The sequence below is a fragment of the Diadema setosum genome, chromosome 15 (genome assembly GCF_964275005.1).
Source record: "Diadema setosum chromosome 15, eeDiaSeto1, whole genome shotgun sequence".
NCBI lineage: Eukaryota > Metazoa > Echinodermata > Echinoidea > Diadematoida > Diadematidae > Diadema > Diadema setosum.
In genome coordinates, this window is record NC_092699.1 from 36,716,425 (window position 1) to 36,742,876 (window position 26,452).

A 26,452-nucleotide genomic window follows, 5' to 3' on the forward strand; every position below is an offset into this window, starting at 1 on the left:
AATACCCTACAAAACACTAAAAAAAAGAGAGAAACATTTGGCACCTCCATCATAAACCTACATCCACAACATTATTTGTGCTGTGTTTCTTTTCTAAATTGTGTTTCCAATTTCCCATGTAGTCCAGTTTCCATGCATATATGCTCTGCTCATAGAATTTTATACTGCTTATATAACCTCATCAAGCAATATCCTGTGGTGAATCTTTGTCTTCAAATGACATCACCCCTCTCAACAAATTCTAAACAATGGTGTCCTTTACACTCTAAATTGACAAACTGGTCTGGGAAAAAGAATACTTTCCTTTCATGCTTCAGAGCCCTAAAATAATAGACCAGTTCGTAATTCCACTTTGCGCATGAGCAGAAAAAGGTCATTTGTACCAACAGGCATTTTGGTTTATTAATTCACTGAGATAAGCATCTGTGATGTGATGATTATTCATGTGATCCTTATCTAAATAGTGCTTGCCAGCACATCCACCTGACAGCAAGCCTGGTATTTGGCAATATCAAAAGAAAAAGCATATTATTGCATTCAATACGAAACAATGAATTAGATGCCTGCTAAAGTGTCAACAGACGGACTATTCTGGTCACCTGGTCTAAACACATGTTCATGCTTTGTTTGAACACGAATTCCATAAATTGTTATGTCGGGCAAGCTTATGCATTATACCGCTTTGAAAACGAGTGAAGTGCCTAACCAAATGAGAAAAAAGAAAGGTCATTTGTACCACGGTGTACATGAGTTAATTACAAACTGGCTTATTTTTTGTCAAGAATTTCAGTGCATAGGTCTGGAACAAAGACTAATAATCATATCCTGTTTGGCATTGATTCCATGAGGTGTTTAAAGTACCTGGGTCTGCAGTTTGTTCATCACTTCTCTTCTGGCTTTCATGACTGCATCCTCCTTACCGGTCACCACGATGGTCAAGCTCTGGTCCTTGGCCAGACTCATCTCAATGCTGGCATCTGAAGAGAGAATCAGAACAGCATTGTTTCCATATGTCTATTTATAGATAGACACTCAGATACCAGATGCCTGTTTTGAGTTCGCTATCAATACACTACATATGATATAAAGAGCATAAATGCTCATTCAAGTCTGGAAGACTTATTACAGTTTTATAATATCCATGAACCAGAAACAGATTTTCCTTTAAGGAGAACTTCAGCTGATTTTCAGATTTTTACACTGAACAACTATGAATTGGTTATACTGGGTACAGAGTCTCAGAATTCATACTGATTGGGATAAAGAATAATAATAATGTCTTCAAAATTTATGACAAATCACAATTAACAAGGATGATGCCATGGCGGCTTCACCATAAGAATGCACGAGTAGGGGCTCAAGGCAGCAGAACAAAAGAAGAAAGCATACATGAATTCTACACAGGTGACCTTAAGTGATATTGTAATGGATTGCATTGCTACATTTCTGAAATATGTGAGCCTCCTCATGCATTCTTATGGCAAGCTCCCACTCATGCATTCTTATGGTGAAACTGGTACCTTGTTCAGTGTAATTTGTTTTGGGGTTTTCACAGTATTGGTTTCTCTGCTCAAGGATTTGATCATGGATTAATTCCACAAATCTAAACATGCAGCTGTCCATTTAAGTACTACATGATGTGAAATTATGAAATTTGCCTGGACTTCTTCTTCAACTATTGGTTTCTCTGCTCAAGGATTTGATCATGGATTAATTCCACAAATCTAAACATGCAGCTGTCCATTGAAGTACTACATGATGTGAAATTATGAAATTTGCCTGGACTTTTCCTTCAACTCCTGTTTTTATCAATGATGTCAAGAAAAGATATTGTATCTTTTGCATCTAAAACTGATCTTTAGAATTCTATAAATGGTGCTGACCTTTCATAGGGAGTAACAAAGATTTTGAAAGGCTGATAAGAAAGCATATCTTTTGATCTATTCCTCGTATTTGTGCTACAAAGGGAAAGTTCTAAGGCTATGACTTAATGATATTACAACCTTCCTGAGTGTCAACAGGTGATTGTGACAAATACCACTGGTTCCTGAACACACATATGTACATCCTACTTTTCTGCTCATTCTGATTATTCAAGGAACTTTCTGCAACTCATTCCAGTTCTCTGTTCGAAATGAAATTCTGCTTTGCGCAGATAATATAAAAATAAATACAGCCTCCAGGCTTCTGGACATATCTGACCAGGAACAAATCAATGTAAATTTCATATTATATAAATAGTGCATGATCTGAAACACAATGCAATTAGCCTAAGTGCAGTACAGAATTGCACCTAGGATCTGATTATGCATTTAGAATACATAGTCAAGAGCGAGGCATGAAAAAGCATACAATATGTGCCAAGTATGCAATGACAGTTTATTTCTAGCACTGTTGGGACACAGAAATGCCCATACCAAGTATTCCTGGTTATAGCACACGGCATTGCACTTCCAATGACAAAGAAAGTCTGTTGCATGGTGGCCATTTAGCCAATCAAAAATCATGATAATGAACAAAAGGTCCTATAAACATATAATTTTATGCTAGAATCTAATTAATCCTGTTCATCTGCCTTCGTTTTGGATTTCAAGTGGTTATATGACTACCCATCATGCAGAGTAATATACAAATAGTGAATGGTCACGAGTGCAATGGTGCAAGATTTCGCACGAGGTGAAAGATAGAGGCGCTCTATTCAATGAGGTGAAGCCGAGTTGAATAGTGCGTCTCATCTTTCACCGAGTGTGAAATCTGGTTCCACTGCACGAGCAAAGACCATACACGATTTGTTTTATACAACACCTCGAACGTCAACAGATTTGGTACTCACAGATTCTTGAATTTAGCACAGAAATGGCAAGCATTATCCGTGAAAGACGAATGAGTAGCCTCATAGTCGCAGTCACTGTATAACACTACATGTGTACGTACGTATACGTACATTCGAAATGAAGTTGTTTACAAAAATGAGTGACAAAAGTACGCGCTTGTAAGCGCGCTTGTAATTGTTGAGTGCGCGCGGCACATGTTTGTTTATTGTGACATCAGAGCGCGTGCAATAGAACATTTTGGTCAAACGAAAATTGCACGGCTGAGACAGCCAGAGCATGCAATGGAACCTTTCACTAAATGTCACGTGATGGGTGATCGACCAATCGGATAGCTACATTCTAAATAGGTGTTGTATAAAAGGTAAAAGCACTAGCATTGGTAGGTCACTTACTGTAGTTTTTCATGATGTCAGCACAAATCTTGCTGGATTGGCTTCCGCTTTCGCCAAAGCCTTGGTTCATCTCCTTGTAGCGGCGCTCTTCTAAAGGCACATGGAACACCTGTCAAAGGAGTGGACATATCATTACATTGTACATAAGAATCCACAAGAAATTATCCCCCAGAAACAATAAGTCATACAGCAGAGGAGCGATATTTCTGCAAAGACTTGAGTAAGATTAGTATATTAATGTCAGTCAAACTGCAGTGTCACATAAGTCTCCGTAAGAATCTATTCCAAGAGACATTTCATAGCAATGCTGTAATAGAGAACCGATATCTCTGCAAAAACATGAGCTATTATCGTATGTATTTGAATATCAGTAAAATCGTGCCTGAAATGATATCTCACCACCATCAACAAATACTACCAACATGTCAAATCATTTCCCGTTTGCCTCTTCCTCACATACAGTTTGTATTCAATCAGTAGCAAGGTCATAAATCACTTGAAATCCATTAAGTATCAGCTAATCCACAGCTACATGTACCACACATGTAGGCAGGCTGTTCGTGCAAAATGGAACATTTTGAAACGGCCAGGATTCAACATTAGAGGCGCTCTGGTGGACCCGGGCCATCAAAAAAAAATAAAATAAATAAATAAATAAATAAATAAATAAATAAATAAATAAATAAATAAAATATTTCAGGCCACCAAACTTCATAACAGCTTGTAACATTTGGTTGTATGATCATGCAACCAAGATTAAAAATGGATTTTTATGGGTTTTTTCTTTTATTTCCCTGTTATTACATTTAATTTTCAAGCCATCAAAGTTTCAAAGTTAAAGATTTTAGTAGTCTACACAGCCACAAGAACAAAAAGTTAGGGTGGGGCCCCATTAGAAGTCATGAGGTTGCAGTCAACATGTCCTTCATTTCGTCACTGCATTCTGTTGACTGATGGACGAACCACTCACCTGAGTAATTGTGGAAGACTTGACTGCCATTTTGGCATAGGAGGGTCCGCGGCCGCGCCCACTGACACCCCGGCTGGCTCTGCCCCCTGCGCTGGCATTGTCCATGGGGGGCATGGGTGGGAAGGCCTCATCGTAGGTGGGCGGTTCCTGGGGCTCGTAGGCTTCCGCCTCAATGGTGAAACCGTTGGGGTCGACGGGCGACTGACCCGGCCCGTAATGGGCACTGCCATCGGGCAAGTATTGAGGATCCGTACTCATGGTCTAGGGTCGTGATCAAAGTCAGACAGTACCACTGGAAAAGAAAAGGGTAAAAAAAAAAAGATGGGGTGGGGAAAAACAGATGCAAATTGTTAATTGGCACCATCATGACATGGCATTGTTATCAGACTAATTAAAGAACTGTTGAAAACCTACCTCTGTTCCAAAAGTAAGACTTTATCTTAGCTCTGACTTATTCCTTTGCTAATGATCAGACAAGTTTAAAGTCATTATTTGGTTGTTTGTTTGTTTGTTTGTTTGTTTTGTTTGTTCTTTCTCTCTTTTGTTTGGTTTATATGTACATACTGTTAATTTCTTATTTTTTGTTGAAATTGACGAAGCACTTTGAATTCGTACAGAAAAGACGCTATAAATATTGGTAATTATCATTATTATCAGAATTTAGATTTGGGGATTTAATGACCCAAGACTTTATGGTCAAAATCACAAAGCACAACGGGAATATAGGGAGGTCGGGAGCATTTAACTGGGGAGGGGGAAGGTACAGCTCTATGTACGTGTACATTTATTCATGGTAACAGATGGTAATCAAAGCCAGTCAGTGACAAATAATGACCACAATTAACATGTCACTATCACTGGAATATTGCACTCAGTACAGCATGCATGCACAAGTTGCACTTCTGTCACTGAATATTCAATTTTATGCTAGAAGGATAGTAAATTGCTGATTCTTTGGGGGGAAAATGAAGAATTATAAAACACACTTTATCCTTCTCAGAATGTACAGTTCATATCTCATGTTCTCAATGGATAATATCAAGGATATTTAGTGGACATGGTATAACCACAAGATAAGCATTGTTTAAAAACATCCAGCATTCTTAATTCCTTCCTAGTAGATAAACACAAGCATATCAATGATTCATGATTTGCAGTCCTTATTGGGTGATTATGTGAAAAATATTGTTAACTTACACTGTACGACATGTACAACGTTGTACATGTAAGGAAAGTCTTCCTATTATCTTCTCTCAGTCAGGGATTGATATGAAATACCTGTGTGCTACGGATGCCTCCCAATTTGAATTTGAAAATAAATCCATAATTCAGAGAGACTTTAATTCCCCAGTTAAGGGCATGAAGAGATATAAAGTACACATGTACATGTACAAATGTATGTACATCCAATCAGGGAGCCTCACATAGAAACTACTAGTAATGTTAGCTTCACTGAAGGAAAAAAAAAAGACCTCAATAAAAGATACATGTGTACTTTAAAAAAAATTATCAAACACACAATCTGGAGCAAGTACATGTACAGCTGTATCTGCATACACAGAGCAGCATTCTGAGAAATTTGCAACCTGAAAACAGTTCAAAGTACTGCAGTTGAATAGGTCAATGAAAATCTTTCCGAGACAATGGCATTTTCAACTCCATGTAAATTTGTATTACATGTACTACATACATGTACATACCGGGTATTTGCATTTTTAAGTACAGTCAGTGTACATCTGTGACTAATGCCTACATGTACATGTACTTCCACAAAACACATGTGACACTTGTTAATTCCTATAGGATTCTATTCCATGCCTATTTTATCCATAAAGCTTCTGTAGTTAAACCATTCTGATTTCACTCTTCCATGTACAGTACATGAAGAAGCAACTTTTTTTTTCCCCATTTTGTATCCATGTGCAGACACTGTTGCAGGGCTACCAACAATTCATCTGTCAAAACCAGGGTGGGAGATTCCACAGAAGATTCAGGAGGCCACTGATGCTAGAAAACATGCATCTCCTGTATGTACCAATGATTCCTGAGTCAGGAAGATTCTCTTTTGTTGTTGTTATTGTTTGAGTTTATTTGGCATTTATCATTCCCATAAAAATATCTATGCCAAATCTTTATTTACAAAATAAAAAAAAATTAAAAAATTAAAAAATTCCAGATAAATATTTTTTTTATCTTATTTTGATTTAATACTAGAAATAATTCAGAAAATAATCTATAGATCAATACATTATATACATTTATAGTGTAGTCCCCTTCACTACCCTCAGTTCCAGTTGCGCGATCAACAATGCTGTATTTTCTGGCCAGCCCGCCTCAGTACCTTGAGCAGGCTTTTCAACAAGGCGGAGGGCCGTGATTGGCTATCCACCTGCCTAGGCCACTCCAATACACGAAAGGCGTTTGACTGATGCTCACGATGAAATAGAACAGAAATTCATCGCGTAATTATCATAGTCTTTACACAGGATAATGAACTCTGTTAAGATGTAAAGCAACTATCTGGGCTACGTGCAATTTGCAAATTACATGTAGTTAAGACAGTGAAGATATTCTCTTTTCAGGACATGAAAGATATTGAAGTTTTCAGGAAGAACACTGTTGAACATTGTAGACTTGGCAGCTCTGCTGATGTACTCGAACTAATAAAGAGACAATAGACAGGGCAGGGCACATTTGCTTGAATATGAAAAAAAAAAGAGAGGAAAACTCAATATTAAAGTGAAATAAAAACACTCAATCAAACTTACATGTGATTGCCAACAAGATCTCTGGTTTCATTTTGATTAGGATAGGGTACCATGTGAATTGCACTCAAATGACACACTAGATTATGTGGTCATTGGGTTACAATCGTGTCATTTGAAGTAGGTTGTTTGAAACCACTTACTGAAGCAGAGCATCCGTTCAAGCAGTATCAAAGTACATGCTGAGAACTGCATTTACAGTGTATTAACTGGTACCAAGTGTTTTAAAGTGAGCTTTACTTGTATAATTATCTGTACCTGTATGCTACACAGTATGAATGTACAGTATGTAAGAAGTTCATATTGCTGTAAGAAATAATACTACATGTTTCATTACCAAATATTTAACATACACTTTAACAAGAACATTCCATTATGTCATTGCTGCAAACTTTAATACCAAACTCTTTCCAGCACACAGAAAGGTACAAACAGTTGTTTTTGTTGATTTTTGTTTAAATCAAAGATGCTGCAAACAATATTATATTGGACAGACATGGACACTTAAAATCAATCAAAAGATTTATGCTTTTATACGGCAAATATACACAATGTGGAAAATACAGCTTGGATCATGTCAATACTACATTGTGCTACAGTTGTCAATAGCAAGGCAAGCAGATACATGTATGTACATATACATCATCATGTATCTGCTTACTATACAAGATGTTGACAAAATGCAAAATGCATTCCCCCACCCCCACTCCACCTACTTACGGTAGGTGGTCTTCAAAGCAGGTAAAAGACAAGAAAGCAATAATTGGTTCCCTTACTCCACATTTAATGTTGTTTTTTGTCACTGAAGGACAATGGAATATTGACACTTTTTTTTTTTTGGAGAGCAACTTACTGTGCAGTTTATCATAGGACCAACCAAATAATAATAATAATAATAAAAGGACATTTATATTGCGCAGCTACTATAATAATATACTCTACTGCGCATTACAAAATGACATGCATACAAAAAATTCAAACAGAAAATACATTACTTCAAGAGATGACTTTTTAGCCTGGCCTTAAACTCATTAATTGTAACTGCTTGTCTTACAAACAAAGGGAGATTATTCCATAATTTTGGTGCAGCGTACAAAAATGCCCTGTCACCAAGAGTAACTTTTGATTTCCCCGATACTGTAAATGCCATACAAAATGTACATTAAAGACATTCATCCACATTTTGTTCAGCAGTACTTTCTTCATCCACAAGCACCCCATCCCCACAAAAAAAAAAAAAAAAAATTAATCTATTGGCTATGCCTACAGGTTGGGAGTGGACCACTGAAATTACATTTTTATCAATAAAATTAACAATACATGTATGAACACACCTATACACTTGTACATGTATGGTACAGGGTAGGAGCAGGTTTAGGCTTGTCCGCTTGTTTATGTTGTTTCACGTCATTAAGGACATTTGGGGTTCATTTATAGGCATACATTTTGCAATCTGAACAGATACATAATTATCATTAATAGGCATAATAATCTTCAGCAACGGACAGGTAAAAACCTCACATGTAGTTCAAAATGCAAATTATATCAGCCCCCAAATGTCAGATGATACAAGTACCTGGCTTTACAACCACAAGCAATAAAAACCAAACTGCTCCATCATAATTCAATCATAACGCCTTCCAAATTTCTACAGATAGCTATGTAGGAACATGCGTTTGCACGTGGTCAAATTTTAGCACAGAGGGTTGAACCTAGTTCCCTGCACTGTGCACCACAGTTCAACCTCCTGTGCCAAAATTCGACCACAAGCAAAAGCACAGGTTTTACCCGTACTGATTGTAGCCGACAGTCAAATTTTAGACGCCATTATGATCCAATTATGGGGAGCTTGCAAGGTTTGACCTCCCATGCTGTCACAATTTTAACACACTGCCAACACTGGTGACACTGATTGACATGCATTCAACAATACTAACCATTAGCGGTAGCATTCTACTAGATATTCAAATTCACATTATAAAACTACAACATATTTTTACAAGCAAACTCCTGCTATGCCAGCCAAATGCCAAATGCCGTGCTCCTCATCCTGTACCCCACACTAGGCTTTTGTTGGGACCTACACTCAACAAGCTTTGCTTTCTAGTAGGTTCCATCGAATTTCTCTTTGCATCCTTTACTTTGATCGAAAATGACACATCGACCGCTATGTATTATGTTTGTATTCATATTTCTTTATGTATAGACCAATCCAAGCTGGACATTCTGTATTATCATATTTTGTTATATCATGAATTTTTCATTGAGAAACACGAAAATAAAATTGAAATTGAAATTGAAATTGAAATGGATTCGGTTATCATGCTCTTTGAGGCCCTATATTATTGGTGCAAGATTTTACCCTAATTGAGCAGTGCACGCGAATTCGAGTACCTACAGCACCACCAGCAAATTATATTTGTGACTGTGCACCACAAAACGAACAAAAAGTCGCACACGCTGATTTTGTGTGAGGACTGAATATAGGTGAAATGGGTCAACCAAGCCGACTTTTTCATATTTTCTGAAAGAGCAAGTCTTCTTCTACATTATACTAAAATAAAACGGGCAGGAAAGTGTGCTTTTTAGCCATTTTTCTAGAACATTATTTGGCAGAAAAGTGTGATTAAGTGTGTCTTTAGAGTCCCGTTTTCATTTCTTAAAAACCTTGTACACACTCTTCACTTTCAAGTTCTATAACTTTTGAAGGGATAACAGTACTGCTTTGAAAGTTGGCATTAACTAAGGACAGAATGTGTTAATAAGGCATGATCAATTTCAATTTAATCTGATAATCCCTTTATAGTTGCTACTCCGGTGTTTTACATCCTGCTTTTTGTCCCATTCATTGCACAGTCAGCACGGCTTGGTTAAGATTAAGCGCTTGAATAGACACTGTACTTCAGAGCCTCTTTTCTCAGTTCACACTTTTCCAGAGTGTGTGCCTTCTTTCCAATATTTAGATAGGTTAGGAGAGTCAAATTGGTTTGAGTTACATATCATTTTAGAGCTAAAAGTCTGCTCTTTCAGAATGTGCTCTTAATTAAAATTTCATGTCTGGTGACTTTTTGTTTGTTTTGTGGTGCAGGGTCACATTTATACATGTATCAGGCACCGTAGGTTCGACAGCATGTGTTTCGGTACTGCACTCTGTGTATGTGCGTGAGATTTTGCATTTTATGAAGTGTGTGTATATGTCAACGTGTGTGTGTGTATGTGTAATGAAAGCACTTACCGTACGCCACATAGTTGCTCTAATGCCCTTTCCTGTGCGGCATGGTCGAGCAGAGACAAACAGGGTGCTGTGCATAATTGGCACACAACTGAACGCAACCAGTGGTACGCAACCAGTGGTAAACTTACTTCTTCATTCAAGATTTTAAATTAATGGATGCTGCGTTATAATAATATCTCAAGCAGGGGATCACTCATTAATCTACTATTGCATAGGACATATGTCCACTGGCCTTGGCAAAATTATTGTGAAATAGTGAAAAAAAACGAAATCTTATCCCGTTTCATCAGTCTTTTAGTGTTTATATCGTCTACATACATGTAGTTACCAATTTACTAGCCCGACCAGACGTCGTGCGAAGCACCCACTTGTGTACAGTGACAGTTACCAACTGGTATATTTACGGGCAGTCACTACATAGACACACACATACATAAGCCTCACCTGCGTGGGTGGTTTGCATGATTTACATTTGTATGGGGTCGGGATGGATGAAGGAGGCATAAAAATATTCACGTATGCTGTCGTGGTTAGCCAAGATGTTCAAAAAATGGAAGCTATTGTATCGCAGACTAAAGCAAGATACCCTTGATTCGACCGTTTCCATGAATAGACCTCTCTTACCATTAAAAATTCCCTGAAATTCATGAATAAAAATTGACGCAAATCAAGTGCAAAATTCAAACTATGCAACTACCTCCACACGTGTTCCGAAGAGCACAACAGTGGGCCATGTCGCCGGACCCCCGAAATCATTGTCGCGACCCTCCCGGGTCAGCTCTCACGAGCAGTTCAACGGGTAAGTTAAGTTGCATAGCAACACAGGTATATACACCTTGTTTCATTCCAAGTTTTGAACAGTGCAGTTACTAGTCCGTTTATCTACATTGAATCTGTACAGCGTGTCACACCTACAGCCACGATGGCAGCAGTTTCTGAGATAACTTGAGCTTTCACGCGATATTGATATTTTGCATGCCACCCGTACCAGTGGCAATAATTTGTGGTATAATCGCCATGGTTCGATCGCCACGTGTTATTTATGCGTTGAATCTCTCGCACAGCGTGGAGTACATGGAGTACCGCGCTCTCATAGTGCGATGTATACAGTTTCAGCTGCACGTGGCACGTGTGCTAATCCATATGCCATTCATAGGCAGGGCGAGCGCACGGCACAGTACGTCGCGAATGTCGAACAATGAGCACAGGCGTTCGAACGATGATCGCAGCACAGGCGTTCAAATCATGCACGCTATTTTGCTTCCGCAATTTAGGCGGTCAAAAAGTGGGTAAATTTACTTGCTTTACTACCAACTTTCTCATACTTTGCGCCATGATCTTGGCAATCTTCTGTGATAATGCAACATTCTGTGATAATGCAACATTATAATGCACTTGTCAATGTAATGACTCACCCCACTACCCCCGGACATGGGTGCGTCATTTCCTCGTTTGGTCCGTTAAATTTGTGACCCAGGTGTTCGTCATTTTACCAGCTTTGTCCGTCAAATCTTTGACCGAGGGGTGCGTCAAAATCCCATCATTGTCGGTCAAATTTTTGACCGAGGGGTGCGTCATGGTACGTCACTTGGCTATGGAAAATAACACGCATTATTCTGAACGGAGGGGTGCGTCATGGTACGTCACTTGGCTATGGAAAACTGCACGCATTTTTGCACGCTACCAGTAGCGGATACACGTACTGCGAGTGAAATTACAGTGAGCGCTTTCCCGCGGCAAGTGAAAATCAAAGTCGGGAAGCGTTTTGGAATAAGAGGGAAAAATGCTTGCCAGAATCTGGCGAGCAAATAATTTAAAAGCCACCCTTTCTCCTCACATTTTCCCTCCAACAAACCCATGAAATCATGCATACTCAATTTCAAACCAGGGACTGTTCAGCGATGTATCAATTTCAACCTTACTGTCGAACACTTACTTTAGTGCCTATTGCATATCGCGATGCAACACCAACACACATTGCTATCGAAGAAAGTTCGTTTACATGTATATTCCAATACAATGTGCGTCTAAATAATGTTCTGTGGTGACAAAGGCAAATTTTTGACAGTAAAAGAAGCAGCAGCAGAAGAAACTGCCTGCCACATGCCATTTTCTGCTCGCGGGATAGCCCGACTAGACGCTGTTAGTACGCTGTGCGAATCTCTACGTACAGCAACTGGGCTGTGTATAGTTACTCGCGGGAATGCCGTGGCGTGGTGTGTACCTGCGCTGCAGTATGCATCCACAGGACTAGCAATGGCCGAGCACACACAGCACATCTGCACACATTGTCATGTATGGATTGCATGCACAGAATACATACTTGTACGGAATATCGTAGCAGCAGCGTGATGTACGGTGAATGACGGTACGGTGCTTACAGGGCCAGGGTAAGGGAAACTTGCCGAAACTTTTACAAATTATGTTTACGAACCAAAAGAAAATGAAATTGCTTGAAGTTGAATAAAAGTATTAAAACGTATGCAAAAATCGTTTCAGTATTTTCAGGGGTGCGTCAAATGTACCGAGGATGTCCGTCGAAAAAGTGACCGAGGTGTGCGTCACTTTCAACGTGTTGTCCGTAAAAAAAGTGACTGTGGTGTTCGTCACTTGCAGCGTTTTGTCCGTCAAAAAAGTGACTGTGGTGTCCGTCAAAAACCCCGTGGTCAGTCAAAAAATGACCATGACGCACCCATGTCCGGGGGTAGTGGGGTGCGTCATTACATTGACAAGTGCATTAAAGCTTGATAATCCTGCAAAGCAAGGCATACGATATCGCGATCGCAGTGTTCGATGTGTCAGCAACGCAGCAGAAGCAAACGGCGTTCCATAGCAAGAAAAGCTCGCCAGCGGCAGCACTGCTGCTCAGTTCATGGTGGTTCATGGGATATCACCTGTCCTTGGCGTATGGGGAATGAAGTACCGATAATAAAGGGCTGTAAACAATGGTAAAGTGCATGATTGCCATGAAATTTCAGATGGCTCTGTGAGCAGGTGATGAAAATCTAAAATTAAAAAGAGTAAAAAGAGTAAAAAGCAGAAAGATTGTGCCATTTGTGGACGTCTCCCTAAGAAAATTTCTGGAATCTGGATCGAGCGACTCCAGGCAGGGCCAGTAATTTAAGGCCAGGCCGGGATCCAAAAACCAATTTAACGGTTAGCATCCGACACTGAGCTGAGCAGTTGATCATATAGGCCCTAATGACATATTTATTTTCATTTGGTCTAGAGTAAAATATCCCGTTTGCGGCAGTTTAAGCATTGTTAAGAGTTTTTCCAACTTGTAAACAAATCAGGCAAATCATTTTCAACCATTTCATATATCATAGATAAGATTATTCATTAACGCAATTGTTTTCATGAACGAAATTTACCATCGACTAACGCAGTTTTCATGATTTACCATGGCAAAACCCGGCACAATTTTCGCCGATAAGGGCGATTTGCGACGTAGCATTTCTGCTTGCGGCACGATGTACAATCCCTATGCAATACGCGCGTGCTCCGCGATCTTTAGCTGAACGCCTTCACATGTATCGCGAACACTGCGTAAGCGCCAATTCCCATTGCGAAAGCACGTGAAAATAGCGTGCGCACATGCATTGGCCGCAAACAAGATCGCACATCTGGCGGTGCTGTTGATGTCTTTCTCGTGTTTTTCTCATTTTTTTCGATGGTAACATCCACTCTCTGAAAAAATGGCGGCCCACATCGGCTCGCGAAAATTCTATTTTACGTGAGGATATGTTTTCAAAATCCATGAACATCGAGAAAACGAAAAAAAATCCAGTTTCTTGGACCATTGTTTCTTAACTGTTATGTTAAGAAGTATCGAAAATTTCATTTTGGATGCGATATGTTGTCATTTAGGTGAGAAAATTTCACTTTCGTCAGAGATCGTGCCCATTTTATCGGTTGGTTTTTGTTGATTGCTAGTGTGTTAGTATATGTGTAGTGTGCATGTAACAGTGCAATGCTGTGTTTAGCTTAGCCCGACCAGACGCTGTTAATACGCTACGCGAATACAGCGTCTGACCAACGAGCGGGCACCTACAAAGTGGGGAAACACAACACAACTACAAAACTTATGAAAATTTATACGTTCTTTATAAACAATGTACACGTTACCAAACGTTACTCACCGTAAGTGCATGCTTGTATTACAGAAGGTTCGTAAGTCCATTGAGAGCCCTCGTGATAAGTCCGTGGAACCAAAAAATGATACTTTCTGGCGGATTCCCTAACACCGTCAGGGTTCATCGTTGCAGAATTCAAAATGGCGCCTTGATCTCTGCGGAAATCTTTTGCGTGCGTGCGATGCGCTGCTTGATCAGTGTGAGTGTTGGTGTAGCAGCACGGTCGACAGCGCGACCTTTTGAAAGGGCATTCAGATCATGTGACCTCCCGGATATTGGAAATGGCCTGGCGTGAAAGACGATGTACCGTTCGTGAACCGTTCACCCATGCTGCATATAACCATCATTTTAGGTAAGTTATTAAATCTAAATTTCAATATTCATAGCATAGATATGAAGTCTCATTATCACTTTGTTCGTCAGATGAGTTTGAAGTGACAAAAAAATGATCTAAAGTATCAAAATTCAATCCGATCGCATGTGATCGTTGGACCCTCTTCGTGTTTGGAGCTTCGTTGGTACAGCCCTGTCGCGCTACGTATGTACAGCGGCGACTGGGCTGTGTATAGTTATGTTTAGCTGTATATTACCGTGTATGTTGTAACTGCCGCGAACGGCTGCACGGCCGCCTACTGACGCAGTTACTCTAGAGCTAGAACATATTTCTACCTAGGACCTAGGTCCTACATCGATAATTATTAAATTAACTAATCATATCATCATGTAAATTAGTCAAACAAACGTGATGTTCTAACGTTCTCAATAGAAACAAGGCAAGGCGATGCCGATGGCTAACATGGCTAGCTAGGCCATAATAAGGGCCTAGGCCAGGCCAGGTTATGTGTCAACGTGGCGTGTCACCCCCATTCATTCTCACGCGAGAGGCAGTGCCAGTCAGTGGTGCGTATGAGCAGTGAACGCTGTCATATTACACACACACACAGAGGATACAGCCACTTCGTCACTGTAAAGAACATTCTTCGAAGAAAATCTGGCAGATGAACATTGTCACAAATCGCACACAACTTACACGAGAGTGGTTACTGTTTGCCGGGGAATCCGTCCTAGTGTTTTCTTCTCCCTTTTAATCGCTCCACTTTTTGCGATTTTCAGTTATACTGAAAACATAAAAAGTTTCGTCCCTTTGCGCAGTGCAGTCCGTCGAAACGCAGACTAAACTGTTGCAATGGCAAAAAGGTGAAGATTCGATATTCATACGCATCACAGTACAATACGTACATACATGCAGGGAGGCATGTATTGCTTACGTACGCCGCGGAGATAGATGGCGGAAGTGCGGGCATGACCTCTATTTTGATAGATCATTATCAGACAAGTAACACCATTGGCCAAGAGTTGACACATGGCTACATTTCACCCAATGAGCATTTGCTTTCTGGAATTGCAGGGAATCTACCCAGCTAGTAGCTCTGTGGTTATCATTGCACCTGTCGTAAATTCCCACCGTACCACGTAGGAGAAATTCATCGTGTGGTGTACAGCGTACATCCAGTCGACGAATCGGAACGATGAGCTGATTATGCGTACAAAACTAGACTTTTACCCCTGTGTGTTCTTAGCTTTTTCCTCTCTTCTGAACTTCTCAGGATGAAAGAATCCTCTGTAAATACTGTGTCTTAATGGTAAATAATGATGACAGTAAATCCCTTTCTGATGTACATTGCCTTGAGAAAACTAAAATCTCTTTTGGACGGACTCTGTAACTGAGGTCATCTCAGTTACACAGTTCGCCCCAAAATTAGAGATCTTAACCCAGATACTCAAGGTAACTTTGTTATAATCATTTAAAATATATAATGACAAAATAAGAATAAATGAGGGTATTTTGCTTTGCTTTGTGTTTAGTACAGAAGCCGAGTTAGCAAAAAATTTCCCAGCCGAAAAAGGGGGAAAAAAGGACAGAGGGCTCCCCGACCCCGCCCTTCATTCCTAATAAAGTATACTTTCTAAATGCTTATTAAAATTTGTAACTTTTAATTGAATGTGGTGTGAGGTTTCAATAAAGAACTTCTCTTTAACATAACCATCTTGAAACGGCCACATTATGATCCAAACATTGACACTCGCCACTGAGCCTCTTATAGGTCGTGAGAGAATAATTTTGTAATGGCACGCATAGCATACACCGCTGAATACGTACGTTTTTTTAAAACTCTAATCCCACCGAGTTTTTTGAGGGACTTGAAACCACGGGGGGGGGGGGGGCCTTTTTGCCCCCCCCCCCCTAATAAAGCTCCAAGACTTCTAATTTTTGGTGAACATATTCTTTTCAATATCCTCAACAACAGTATTGAAGCAAAATTCAGTTTCACAATTATTTCTTATGTATTTTATTGTTTATTGAATTTCTTATGTATTTCTTTGTTTTTTACCTTTTCTTTTTGTTGTTTTTTCGTCAAAATTTGTCGCAGAAACTTTTTAAAGCATCATCAGGATAAAACAAATCATTATCAACCATTGAAAGTAAAAATATTTACTTTTATATGAATTAATTGCAAAAACAAAATTTACATTGGATTTGTAAACAAAATCATGTTTTTGAGCAATTTTGGGGTCGACGATTTTTTTTCAAAGGGGCGTGGCTTCAAAACGGTATGCCCGGGAGCAACAAATTTGGTCTCAAAAGTTGCGCGATACTTGAAAGAAAAAAAGTTATAAAATGTCGCGGCGAGAGCATCACGCGTTGCGGAATAATCACGCGAAACGTCGGTGGGAATAGGGTTAATTGAAGAACCCTTCAGTTTTCTATTTTCAGTATTTCCGACCAAAAACATGACCTATGACAAAATGAAAGCACAGAATTTAACAGTGATTCAAACTGTTTTAAATGTGTTGCTGATAGCAATTTTGCTCAAATTATAAACCATCATGACCTACTCACTTTATACACACAAGATCAGATGTAGGGCCTACTCCGCAGAGAACTGATGGGCCCTGTTTTATATGAAGAGTTAAACATAATTATAAAGTTGATTTTTATCGTAAGTCTATGGCAGCCTGTGTGTTAAGGAACTTTAAAATCAGTTATATCTTTTGATTAAACAGGGCCCTAGTCCATAAATGATTAAGGTTATTAAAACAAAGATCTTTCAGCGCGCGCTTTATTTAATCTCATTCGTATGTTACAGATCAATCACATCTTTGAGGGAAAAAAACAAAAACAAAACTCCGAACCACCTTCGTTCTGTTTTGCAGTGTGTGTGTGTGTGTGTGTGTTGTGTTTTATCATAACCAGCGGCGATACCTGATATCTCTTTCTGACAGGTAAATGTTTTCAGGTCGTTTTATATTTTTCTCCTTTTTTTGTTATTATAACAACGGCAATATTTGAGTGGTAAAATAGTAAAATTGCAATGGGTAGGGTAGGGTGGGAAGGAATTCAAAGGATGGGTAATTAAATATGGAGGAGCGGGTTTTCCCTCCCTTTCTTATTTCTCTCTCCCTCTCTCTCTCTCTCTCTCTCTCTCTCTCTCTAGTGGGGGTAGTGTATAGTAAAGTATAGTATATACAATGTATAATTATTATATGGCTAGGAAGGGTAGTGAGGGGTGTTAGTGGGACGGGTTTTATCTATAGATGTAACATACTTCCATTTTTTTCTTCGGTCATTGCTTTGCTATTGTCATTTCATTTGTTATATTGAAACATGAAAATGTATAATCATTTCAGTTATCTAAAAAAAAAAAAAAAAAAAAACCTTATGTTTGTATAGTAATACCAAAGAGAATTTATGTATTTTGTATTATTTGATTGGAAGTGAAATGATATTATTTGACAAAAAGTGTGTGTGTTTGTGCCCGTTTGTGTTTGCGTGCGTGCGTGCGTGTGTAAGTGTGTGTGTGTGTGTGTGTGTGTGTGTGTGTTTGTGTGTAATTGTGATGGTGATCTGCGATGTTCGTTAAAGATGAAACATCGATCACGAAAATATGGGATATACTCCGATCTCAGTCTCTGAGTTTAAAGTGGTTTAAAGGTTAATGCAGAAATGATATGTAAAATATAATTCAAATGATTGCCAAGGTGATTCTTTCTGAAGAGGAATGTTTCTGTCCTGGCAGTTAATCACAGAAGATTTAAGGAGATTTCTGCATCACCGTAGTATACACCAAGGAGTGACCAAAATACAAAAGTTTTACATGATATATCACGACAATATTCCAGTTTCATTATTTAGGCAAATTTTCCAATAGCAGAAGAATTTAAGGTACATGTACTTCTTGTCTGGTCGAGAGTATCAAAACAATAGTTCCGTGCATTCAGTGGGGATACTGGGCCTTTTCTCGAGGGACATACGGTTTCACGAGTAAGACTTCCTCTGCCCGGAAGTGGGGCAATGATGGGTCAGAAACCACTTCCGCCGGGCTTTGTTTTACACTTTTTTTTTTCATTTTACAGTGTCAGAGAGGCAGCAAGAACTGACATTTACTTGTGTGAATGTTTAGAGGTGCGATTAATGTGGGTAAAGAAAAAGGGTAATTCATGACTTTTTAAGTGTTTTCTTTTTCTTCTTCATCAGTATTTGGTATGGAAAGTAATCGCGTAATTGTCGTAAAGCGTATGTTTATTCACGCATTCACGGACTTGCGAAAGAACGGCTATCGCTGAAGCAAATGGCCGTGTTTTTAATGAAAAGGAATGAAAATCAATTATTGTTTCAAGTTCTGAAGGTTTCCAGATTTCTGCTCGCGTAGGTCTATGTGTGTGTGCGTGTGTGTGTGTCTCAGTCAAGTTCACTGTGCATTTGACAGTTACATAGAGCTATTTGAGCAGCTTCTCGCATCATAATCTTGCATGAAACCAACATTGATAAGAAATGGATGAACAGTCATTAAACGAAACTATGTCTCGTAGCATTCAAATTCTGTTCGATGTCCCTCATGAGAAAGTATGATACATCTAAAAACAAAAACAATAAATGGCAATGGATAAAGTTAAAGACGATTAACTCTAAAGTTCAACTTATTTTTTTTTCAGTTATCTTGTGTACAACCATTTAATTCTCGTGTACATTTTTTTTTTGTTTCTGTATAATTTTTGTTCTTGTTTCCTCTTTGTTACCATGTCTGTAAGTTTGTGTGTGTGTGTTTTTTAATACTTTGATTGCATTTTGTATGTGATGCAGGGCCCCAGAGCAGTTCCGAATGAGCTAAAAGGGCTACCCTGTTTAAAGAAATGGAATAAATATATGGTTACGTGTATAGATAAATAGATTAATTAATTAATTAATTAATTAATTAATTAATTAATTAATTAATACTATATTAATTAATTTAAAGAAGGATTGAGTAAGAGAAGAGTGTGAATCTATTTCTTTTTGATCACCTGATGGGCCCCAAGTGGTTCCCCTCCCCCACTTTCACTTTCTCTCATTCATTCATCAACTTATCTCTCTTAAAGGGGAAATCCAGTCCAAATATAAGTTAGTGTGATAAAAAAAGAGTAAAATCATACGAATTCAACGGTAAAAGTTTGACTGAAATTGGATGAAAAATAAGGAAGTTATGACATTTTGAAATTTTGCTAATTTCAGCAAAACAGTTCTTGTACAGTGGATATGAATATGCAAATGAGAGAGCTAACCACGTCATAACCTCACAATTTTCCATTGATCGTGTACAAAAAATGATGAAAATTCAATGTTTCTGTCATTGAAGTCTGAAACATGATGTTATTCCTAGTTGAGTAACTTCAGAATACTGATCGGTTAGATGTACGAGGTTTTGAGCCTCCGGCACAATTGCGTTTCAATGAAAAACTGGAAATGTCACAATTTTATGTACAACCTATAGCAAGTTGTGAGGAAATGACATGCTCACTTTGTCATTTGCATATTCATATTGACCGTTCAAGAACTATTTCCCGAAAAAAATAGCAAAATTTCAAAATGTCATAACTTCCTTATTTTTCATCCGATTTCGATCAAACTTATACCGTTGATCTTGTAATATTTTAATCTTTCTTATCAAACTAACTTATATTTGGACTGGATTTCCCCTTTAAAGGGATGATATAGTTTTGGTTGAGATGTTGATTCAGGTTTCCAACATATCTGTGAGATAATGAGAAATATCCTATGAAAATACAACATGCAATTCTTAGAGAAATTCAAAGTTTATTGATGAAAATTGGTTTTAAAATGGCTGAGATAACCAAAACAGAGCGATCCACCATTTAGTAAAATCACTATAATTCGATGCTTTCCATTGTTATTAGATATCTCAGCCATTTCAAAACCAATTTTCATCAAGTAAGCTTTAAGTTCCTCTTAGAGTATTATTTGCTCTTTAATATTTTGTAGTTTTCCTACTTGAACCATAACATCCCTTTGATCCATTGCTCCAGGTTTGTTCATTCCTCCACATTAAAATGTGCCAGGTGAACTACAGTTGAAGATTTTGTTTGCAAAAACCGATAAGTCCATATTTGCCAAATGGAGATATTTGCGATTAAAGGTCAAGAAAAATAAAGAGAATAATAAGAAAATTTTGCTTCTTTTGACCATAACTTCAAAAATGTACCTTTATATGTAGTGACCAATACATCATTTAAAAGGTATTATTTTGTACTTTATGGCAGAGACAGTACTTCAAAATCTTCAAAAATGGACTTATCGGTTTTTGCAAACAAACTCTTCAGTTGTATAATTCAAATAGCATTCATTGTATGACAAGAAAAATGAGAACATCATTGCTATTTTCCTTTGTTACATTTACAAGGAAAGCACACAGAATTGTATAGGCAATACAGCTCAATAATTCAAACAATACACAGAATTTTGTTGTACTCGATGCTTATTTATTCATTACAAGTAATACATGTACTTTGACAGCATTTACAAGGAAAAGAGAATGACATCAGTTTTACAGCAATACAGCTGCAAGCACACACAATCAACTCACCACTTGAACAAAACACAACACGAAGTAAAGATGACAACCTGTCATCAAAAGTACACAAATTGACAATCGAGCAACTGATGGTTGGCGGATAATATATACATTATCCTCACCTACATCTACAGCTTCAGGAATGTCGGCAGCATTCAAACATCTTTTCCAGACAGATGCTATTCTTTGTGGCACCAATAGATGGGTGTGCTTCTCTCTGTGCATCTTTTGTATCTCCTCATCTTGATGGTCATATATATTCCTTTACCTTTGATGCACAATTAAATATATTCTCTGTCTATCTCTCTCTCTCTTTCTCTCACAGTTCTTACTCTTATCATTGTGGTTATATATTCCTTTACCTTTGATGCACAATTATTCTCTCTCTCTCTCTCTCTCTCTCTCTCTCTCTCTTTCTCTCACAGTTCTTACTCATATCATTGTGATGATTATAGGACCTATATTCATTTACCTTTGATGTTTTAACCTTTTGAACTATTATGTCCCCTCCCCCATCTCTCTCTCTCTCCCTCTTTATCTATCTCTCATATTTTTTTTTAATCTCCCCTTCCTCTCTTTGTGTGAACAGAGGTGACTCTTTCAGATCATTTCACATGTTACGGGAAGCATCTCTCCAGAAATCAATTAAATATACAGTGTGTGAAATTGCAATGTGCATCACAATACAAGCATTTATACAACAATAACCAGGCAAGCCAATACCACCAGTAATAATCATACATGTACAATGGAGGACAAATGCGATCATTACATGACAAGACATCAAATTTTGAGCTTCACATAAGCAGATACTGAATTTCATCTTTGGCCATATAATCAGGTTAACTGACTAGATGAGGTCAGGATACAGTTTACCTTTCAGGATGTATGACGTTTCATTGCTAAATCACAGCCTACGCTTTCATTCATGATTTCAACATTTCTTTACACGCATTGCATCATCTTTCTTATGTCAAATGGTAACATTTCATTTTCATTTCATTTCATTTCATTTCCAATAACACAAAACACTTACGTACACATACACATAGAACAGTAACAAGAAGACAATGCCCTATGATGTATGGTTCTAGCGGAAGCTTAGAGATCTTTAAAGTCATGATTCAGATATCATTCTGTCATACTTCGCTCATTACATGACACCCATGATTGAACAAGAACCCAATGATTGTTGAGCAACCCCATTTTGAACTGATGGGACCAAGCATTGTCAATTTCTCACTGACAATGTTCACATGATTAACTTTCTTAGAATATAGAAAAATCTTTATACTACAGTAATTATGCTATATGCATATAATCTTTGTATCAATGCCATGAAGACCCATAGGGTGTGGGCAGTGTATGAGAAAAATTTATGTATTGGAAATTACACACACTTGAACATATAGCAAGTTAACGCCACATTTAAGTTGGCTTTAATGAATAGGGTAGAATCTTACGGACAAAATGATAGAGGTTTATCAAAACTGAACAAAAAGAAGAAAGTTACAGAATTTTCAAGTTTCCCCATGTCATCACAAATCAGTGATATTAAGTTGCAAACCTCAAATTGGCAATGGCAATAATATCATCACATTCCTCTCCTCCCATAACTTCACAAATCTTCACCGAGTTTCCCTTTCCTTCAGAAATGAGATCTATGAAAATAAGATGTATCCTTTGCATTAAATAAGTATAGTCCTATGAAGCACTGGCAAACAAGGGTTTTGATGTAGGATAGAGTCTAGAGTTGATGAATTATTGAAACATGAATTTACTGTTCATGTGTGTGTGTCTGTCTGTGTGTGTGCCTGTGTGTGTGCAGAAAAAAAAAACACATGAAAGTTTGTGAGATGATAAATCATTATGGTATCATTTCTAACTTGTAGGTGTTTACCAAAAACATGAGAAGCTAAAAAACAAACAAACAACAATATATATATATATATATATATATATATATATATATATATATATATATATATATATGTGTGTGTGTGTGTGTGTAACTTTCTACTTAAATGTCTGATTTTGCTGAAACTTCTCTTGAAATGTCACTATGCCTATTGAAGTCATCTTGAATGTTGTCTGACATTTCACATTTAGCACGTTTATGTGCAACAAACTGGTGATTCAAGTTATTTGTCAGAAAAATAAAATACCAATCTTATAAATAGCAAGATCCTCATCCTTGGTACATCAAATACCAGTACCATGTTGTCTTCCTTTTCCCCTGAACACTACACTAGGTGCCATGGAAGTTTAATGTGCATTTGAGAATGACATCAAATATGTGTCCCTTTAGTAAAACAAATTGCATTCATTGTATAATGCCATAATTACATAAGTGCAGTATTTCTTACATCACTATATCTAATACAGGCAGATGATTGCTTGTAGCCACGCTTCTGATGACAGAACAGTCTGCAATTATTGTGCGCTGTGACACTCAATTAAAGAGGAACCTACTGAAGCAAAATGTTGATTCTAATATCTTTCTTTCTGATCATTTGTCATGAGACAGACACACATCCTTTTTTCCACAAAGGGAGATAAGAATGTTACAAGTTACATGAAGGATATGAAGACGACCAGTCTGTCTTTAAAGAAAAAAAAAAAACTAAAATGAAAAATAAATAAATATATGTCGCAAAATACTTCTAAACCTTCTCTATGCCATACTGCATATCTGTTATGGTCACACACGGACGGAATGTGGGTGATTTAGTGTACCATTATGAATACCTTTCTTCAAGTTTATCAATCAAAATACTTAACACTTATCCGCATCACACATAACTCTGTTTATACTTGACAGGTGAACAACCACAACATTGCTCAACAACTTTCTGCCCAGTATTTGAGAGAAAGTTTAATGAAAGAAGGGTAAAACTTCTAATTTCTATTTTTTCTTAAAGTCTTTCTCTTACTCTGGTTGTGCTTCTGTCAAGCTAAACCCACCTCAGGTTGGTCATCGGTAAAAACAGGAGTTTGGTGAAACACAAACTAGTGCACTAATTAGTGCAGTGGTCCATTCATGTTTGGTGGCTCTGAGTTCACAATCTCTCCTAGCGACAGAAAACCGTTGAGGATCTTGCAACAGTGTGTATGGAGACAATCCAAACTGACTTAAAACAAACAAAGAAACAATGAAACAAAATAAATAAGAAATATATGGTGTTGACATCTACACCATGTTTTTTTTTTTAACAACATGCCATTCATTTCATTAATACCTTGACATCCAGGACAGTCCATCTGCAATGAAGTCCTATGGCTCACTTAGTTATGCCATGGCAATGAAGTTTTCATTGAACAAAAACCACACCCCTTATACACTTCTAAATAGTTTTTAATATGCCGAGACTGGCCATGGACTAAAAGAAGGGGGAAAAACCCTGAAGACATACACAAAGGAAAAATGGAGGTAATACTATCAGAAATTATCATACTCAAAATTTGTACAAGTACACAAACACTGATACACGTGTAGTACAGTAGTGTAATGATGATGACACTCGCCTATGCTTTATAAATACAGTATTTACACCACATAGCTCGTACTACTGATACACACTGTACACTGTACACAGAAAATACATTCAACGAAATAGATTCATGTGTGGGCAAACACAGAAATTCACAGAGGGATGGGTTAGAAATACACAGACACATCTACCAGAAGGGCATGTACGATTGCAAATTTTCCACATGTGGTACTTTCAATTGAGGCACAAAAAAAACAAACTAACCAAAAATACAATTTGGAATAATCACAGGCTTGCTCATGTCTCAAATCAATACTCGACAGTTGCATAATTCTTGAAGCAACCACTGTGGCCAACATAGTTTGCTACTGTAAACGTCAATATTTTCGCGCGATTAATTTTTCGCGCTGAGCGGCTCGAAAACGTATTCGCGGGTTCTTAAATTCGCGCTCCGCAGCAGGTTACTTTACTGTAGTACACATTCACTGCTTTCATCCAAAGCCTCTGCTACATAGCTTGCTATGCCAGCGTACGACAAGCGACGTAGCGAGCGGCTCGACTGCGAGTACAAGCACTCAAATACGTAGTACAGCTGTGACTCTAGTACCGCAGTCACGGGGGACTGTAGCATCGATGCTTGCGGTGCACACATGCATGCTACAGTACACAGCAATCTAGGGTATCGTCTCTTCGCACAGTACTAGTAGCGTAAACATGCCTGTACATTGTACTACGTAGCAGTATCATCGATGAAGTGCACACAATTCATCCCGTTCAAAATGTGCGTAGAAAATTGTGAATATATATTCGCGCGTTTTTGAATTCGCGCTAGCCGAGCGTAGCGCGAAATCCGCGAAAATTAATGTACCGCGAAAGTTTCCACGTTTACAGTATATTGCCTGGTAGTGTAATTATCATTATTACTATTGACTGCTTTGGGCTGATAGGAAGTACTGTATGCAATATATTTCATGGTTTTTTAGTTTTTAGTTATATTTGCAAACCAATTGATACTTGCAAAATTAACAACTTGCAAAAATATTGCCTCCCATGACAAAATGTGCTACATATCATTTCCAAGGTGGGGAAAATCCACACTTTTCCTCCTGAAAATAAAATATTCCCTTCTCATTCTATCACTGCGCTTTTTTAAATATTTTTGAAGTTGTTTTACAAGTCCAAATTTGTGAAATGTCATAGAATATACAGTTCTTCCTGTCAAACAGCATTGTGTTGTTTTTTGTTTTTTTTTTTATTTTATTTAACAGAAGGCAGAAAGTCCCTATATCCATTGCAATGAAGAGACATAGAGAATATAGGATTATATAATGCCATACCGATCCATGTGTAGTCCCACCTATGGTTATCTGTGTTCTCACTTTGATTCCAGCTGAGGAATATGGGGTGCACTGCACACAGATCCAATTGGACCCAGAACTACAGGACATCTGGACTACACTGGGAGTAAAAACATAAAGCCATAATGGACTTTCTAACACCCTATTCAATAGCATCCTTTTCTTTTTTTAGCTCAGAGTAAACACTCTGTAAAACAGAAAAGCAATAGTGACCTCCCTCAAGCAAACATTTTTATTGTTGGCCATCATCCAAGATGGAAATCCTACCAAATCGTGGCAGTAGCATTTATGTTTCATGGTATTATACCCTTGGGCAGATATTACGATATATGAACAATGTTCTACAAGAGTATGATGATTCAT

General features: G+C 38.0%; 1 protein-coding gene across 1 annotated transcript in view; it reads right to left on the bottom strand.

Annotated features, from left to right (window-relative positions):
• LOC140238831 (vigilin-like) overlaps positions 1-15,521 on the bottom strand; it is a 39,312-nt gene extending 23,791 nt beyond the window's left edge. Inside the window, exons 1-4 of the mRNA XM_072318729.1 lie at positions 15,363-15,521; positions 4,197-4,488; positions 3,227-3,335; positions 862-977 (exon numbers count right to left, since the gene is read on the bottom strand). Coding sequence (XP_072174830.1) covers positions 862-977; positions 3,227-3,335; positions 4,197-4,454 — 483 coding nt within the window. The 5' untranslated portion in view covers positions 4,455-4,488; positions 15,363-15,521. The remainder of the gene's footprint in view (positions 1-861; positions 978-3,226; positions 3,336-4,196; positions 4,489-15,362) is intronic.
• Between the last annotated feature and the right edge of the window lie 10,931 nt (positions 15,522-26,452).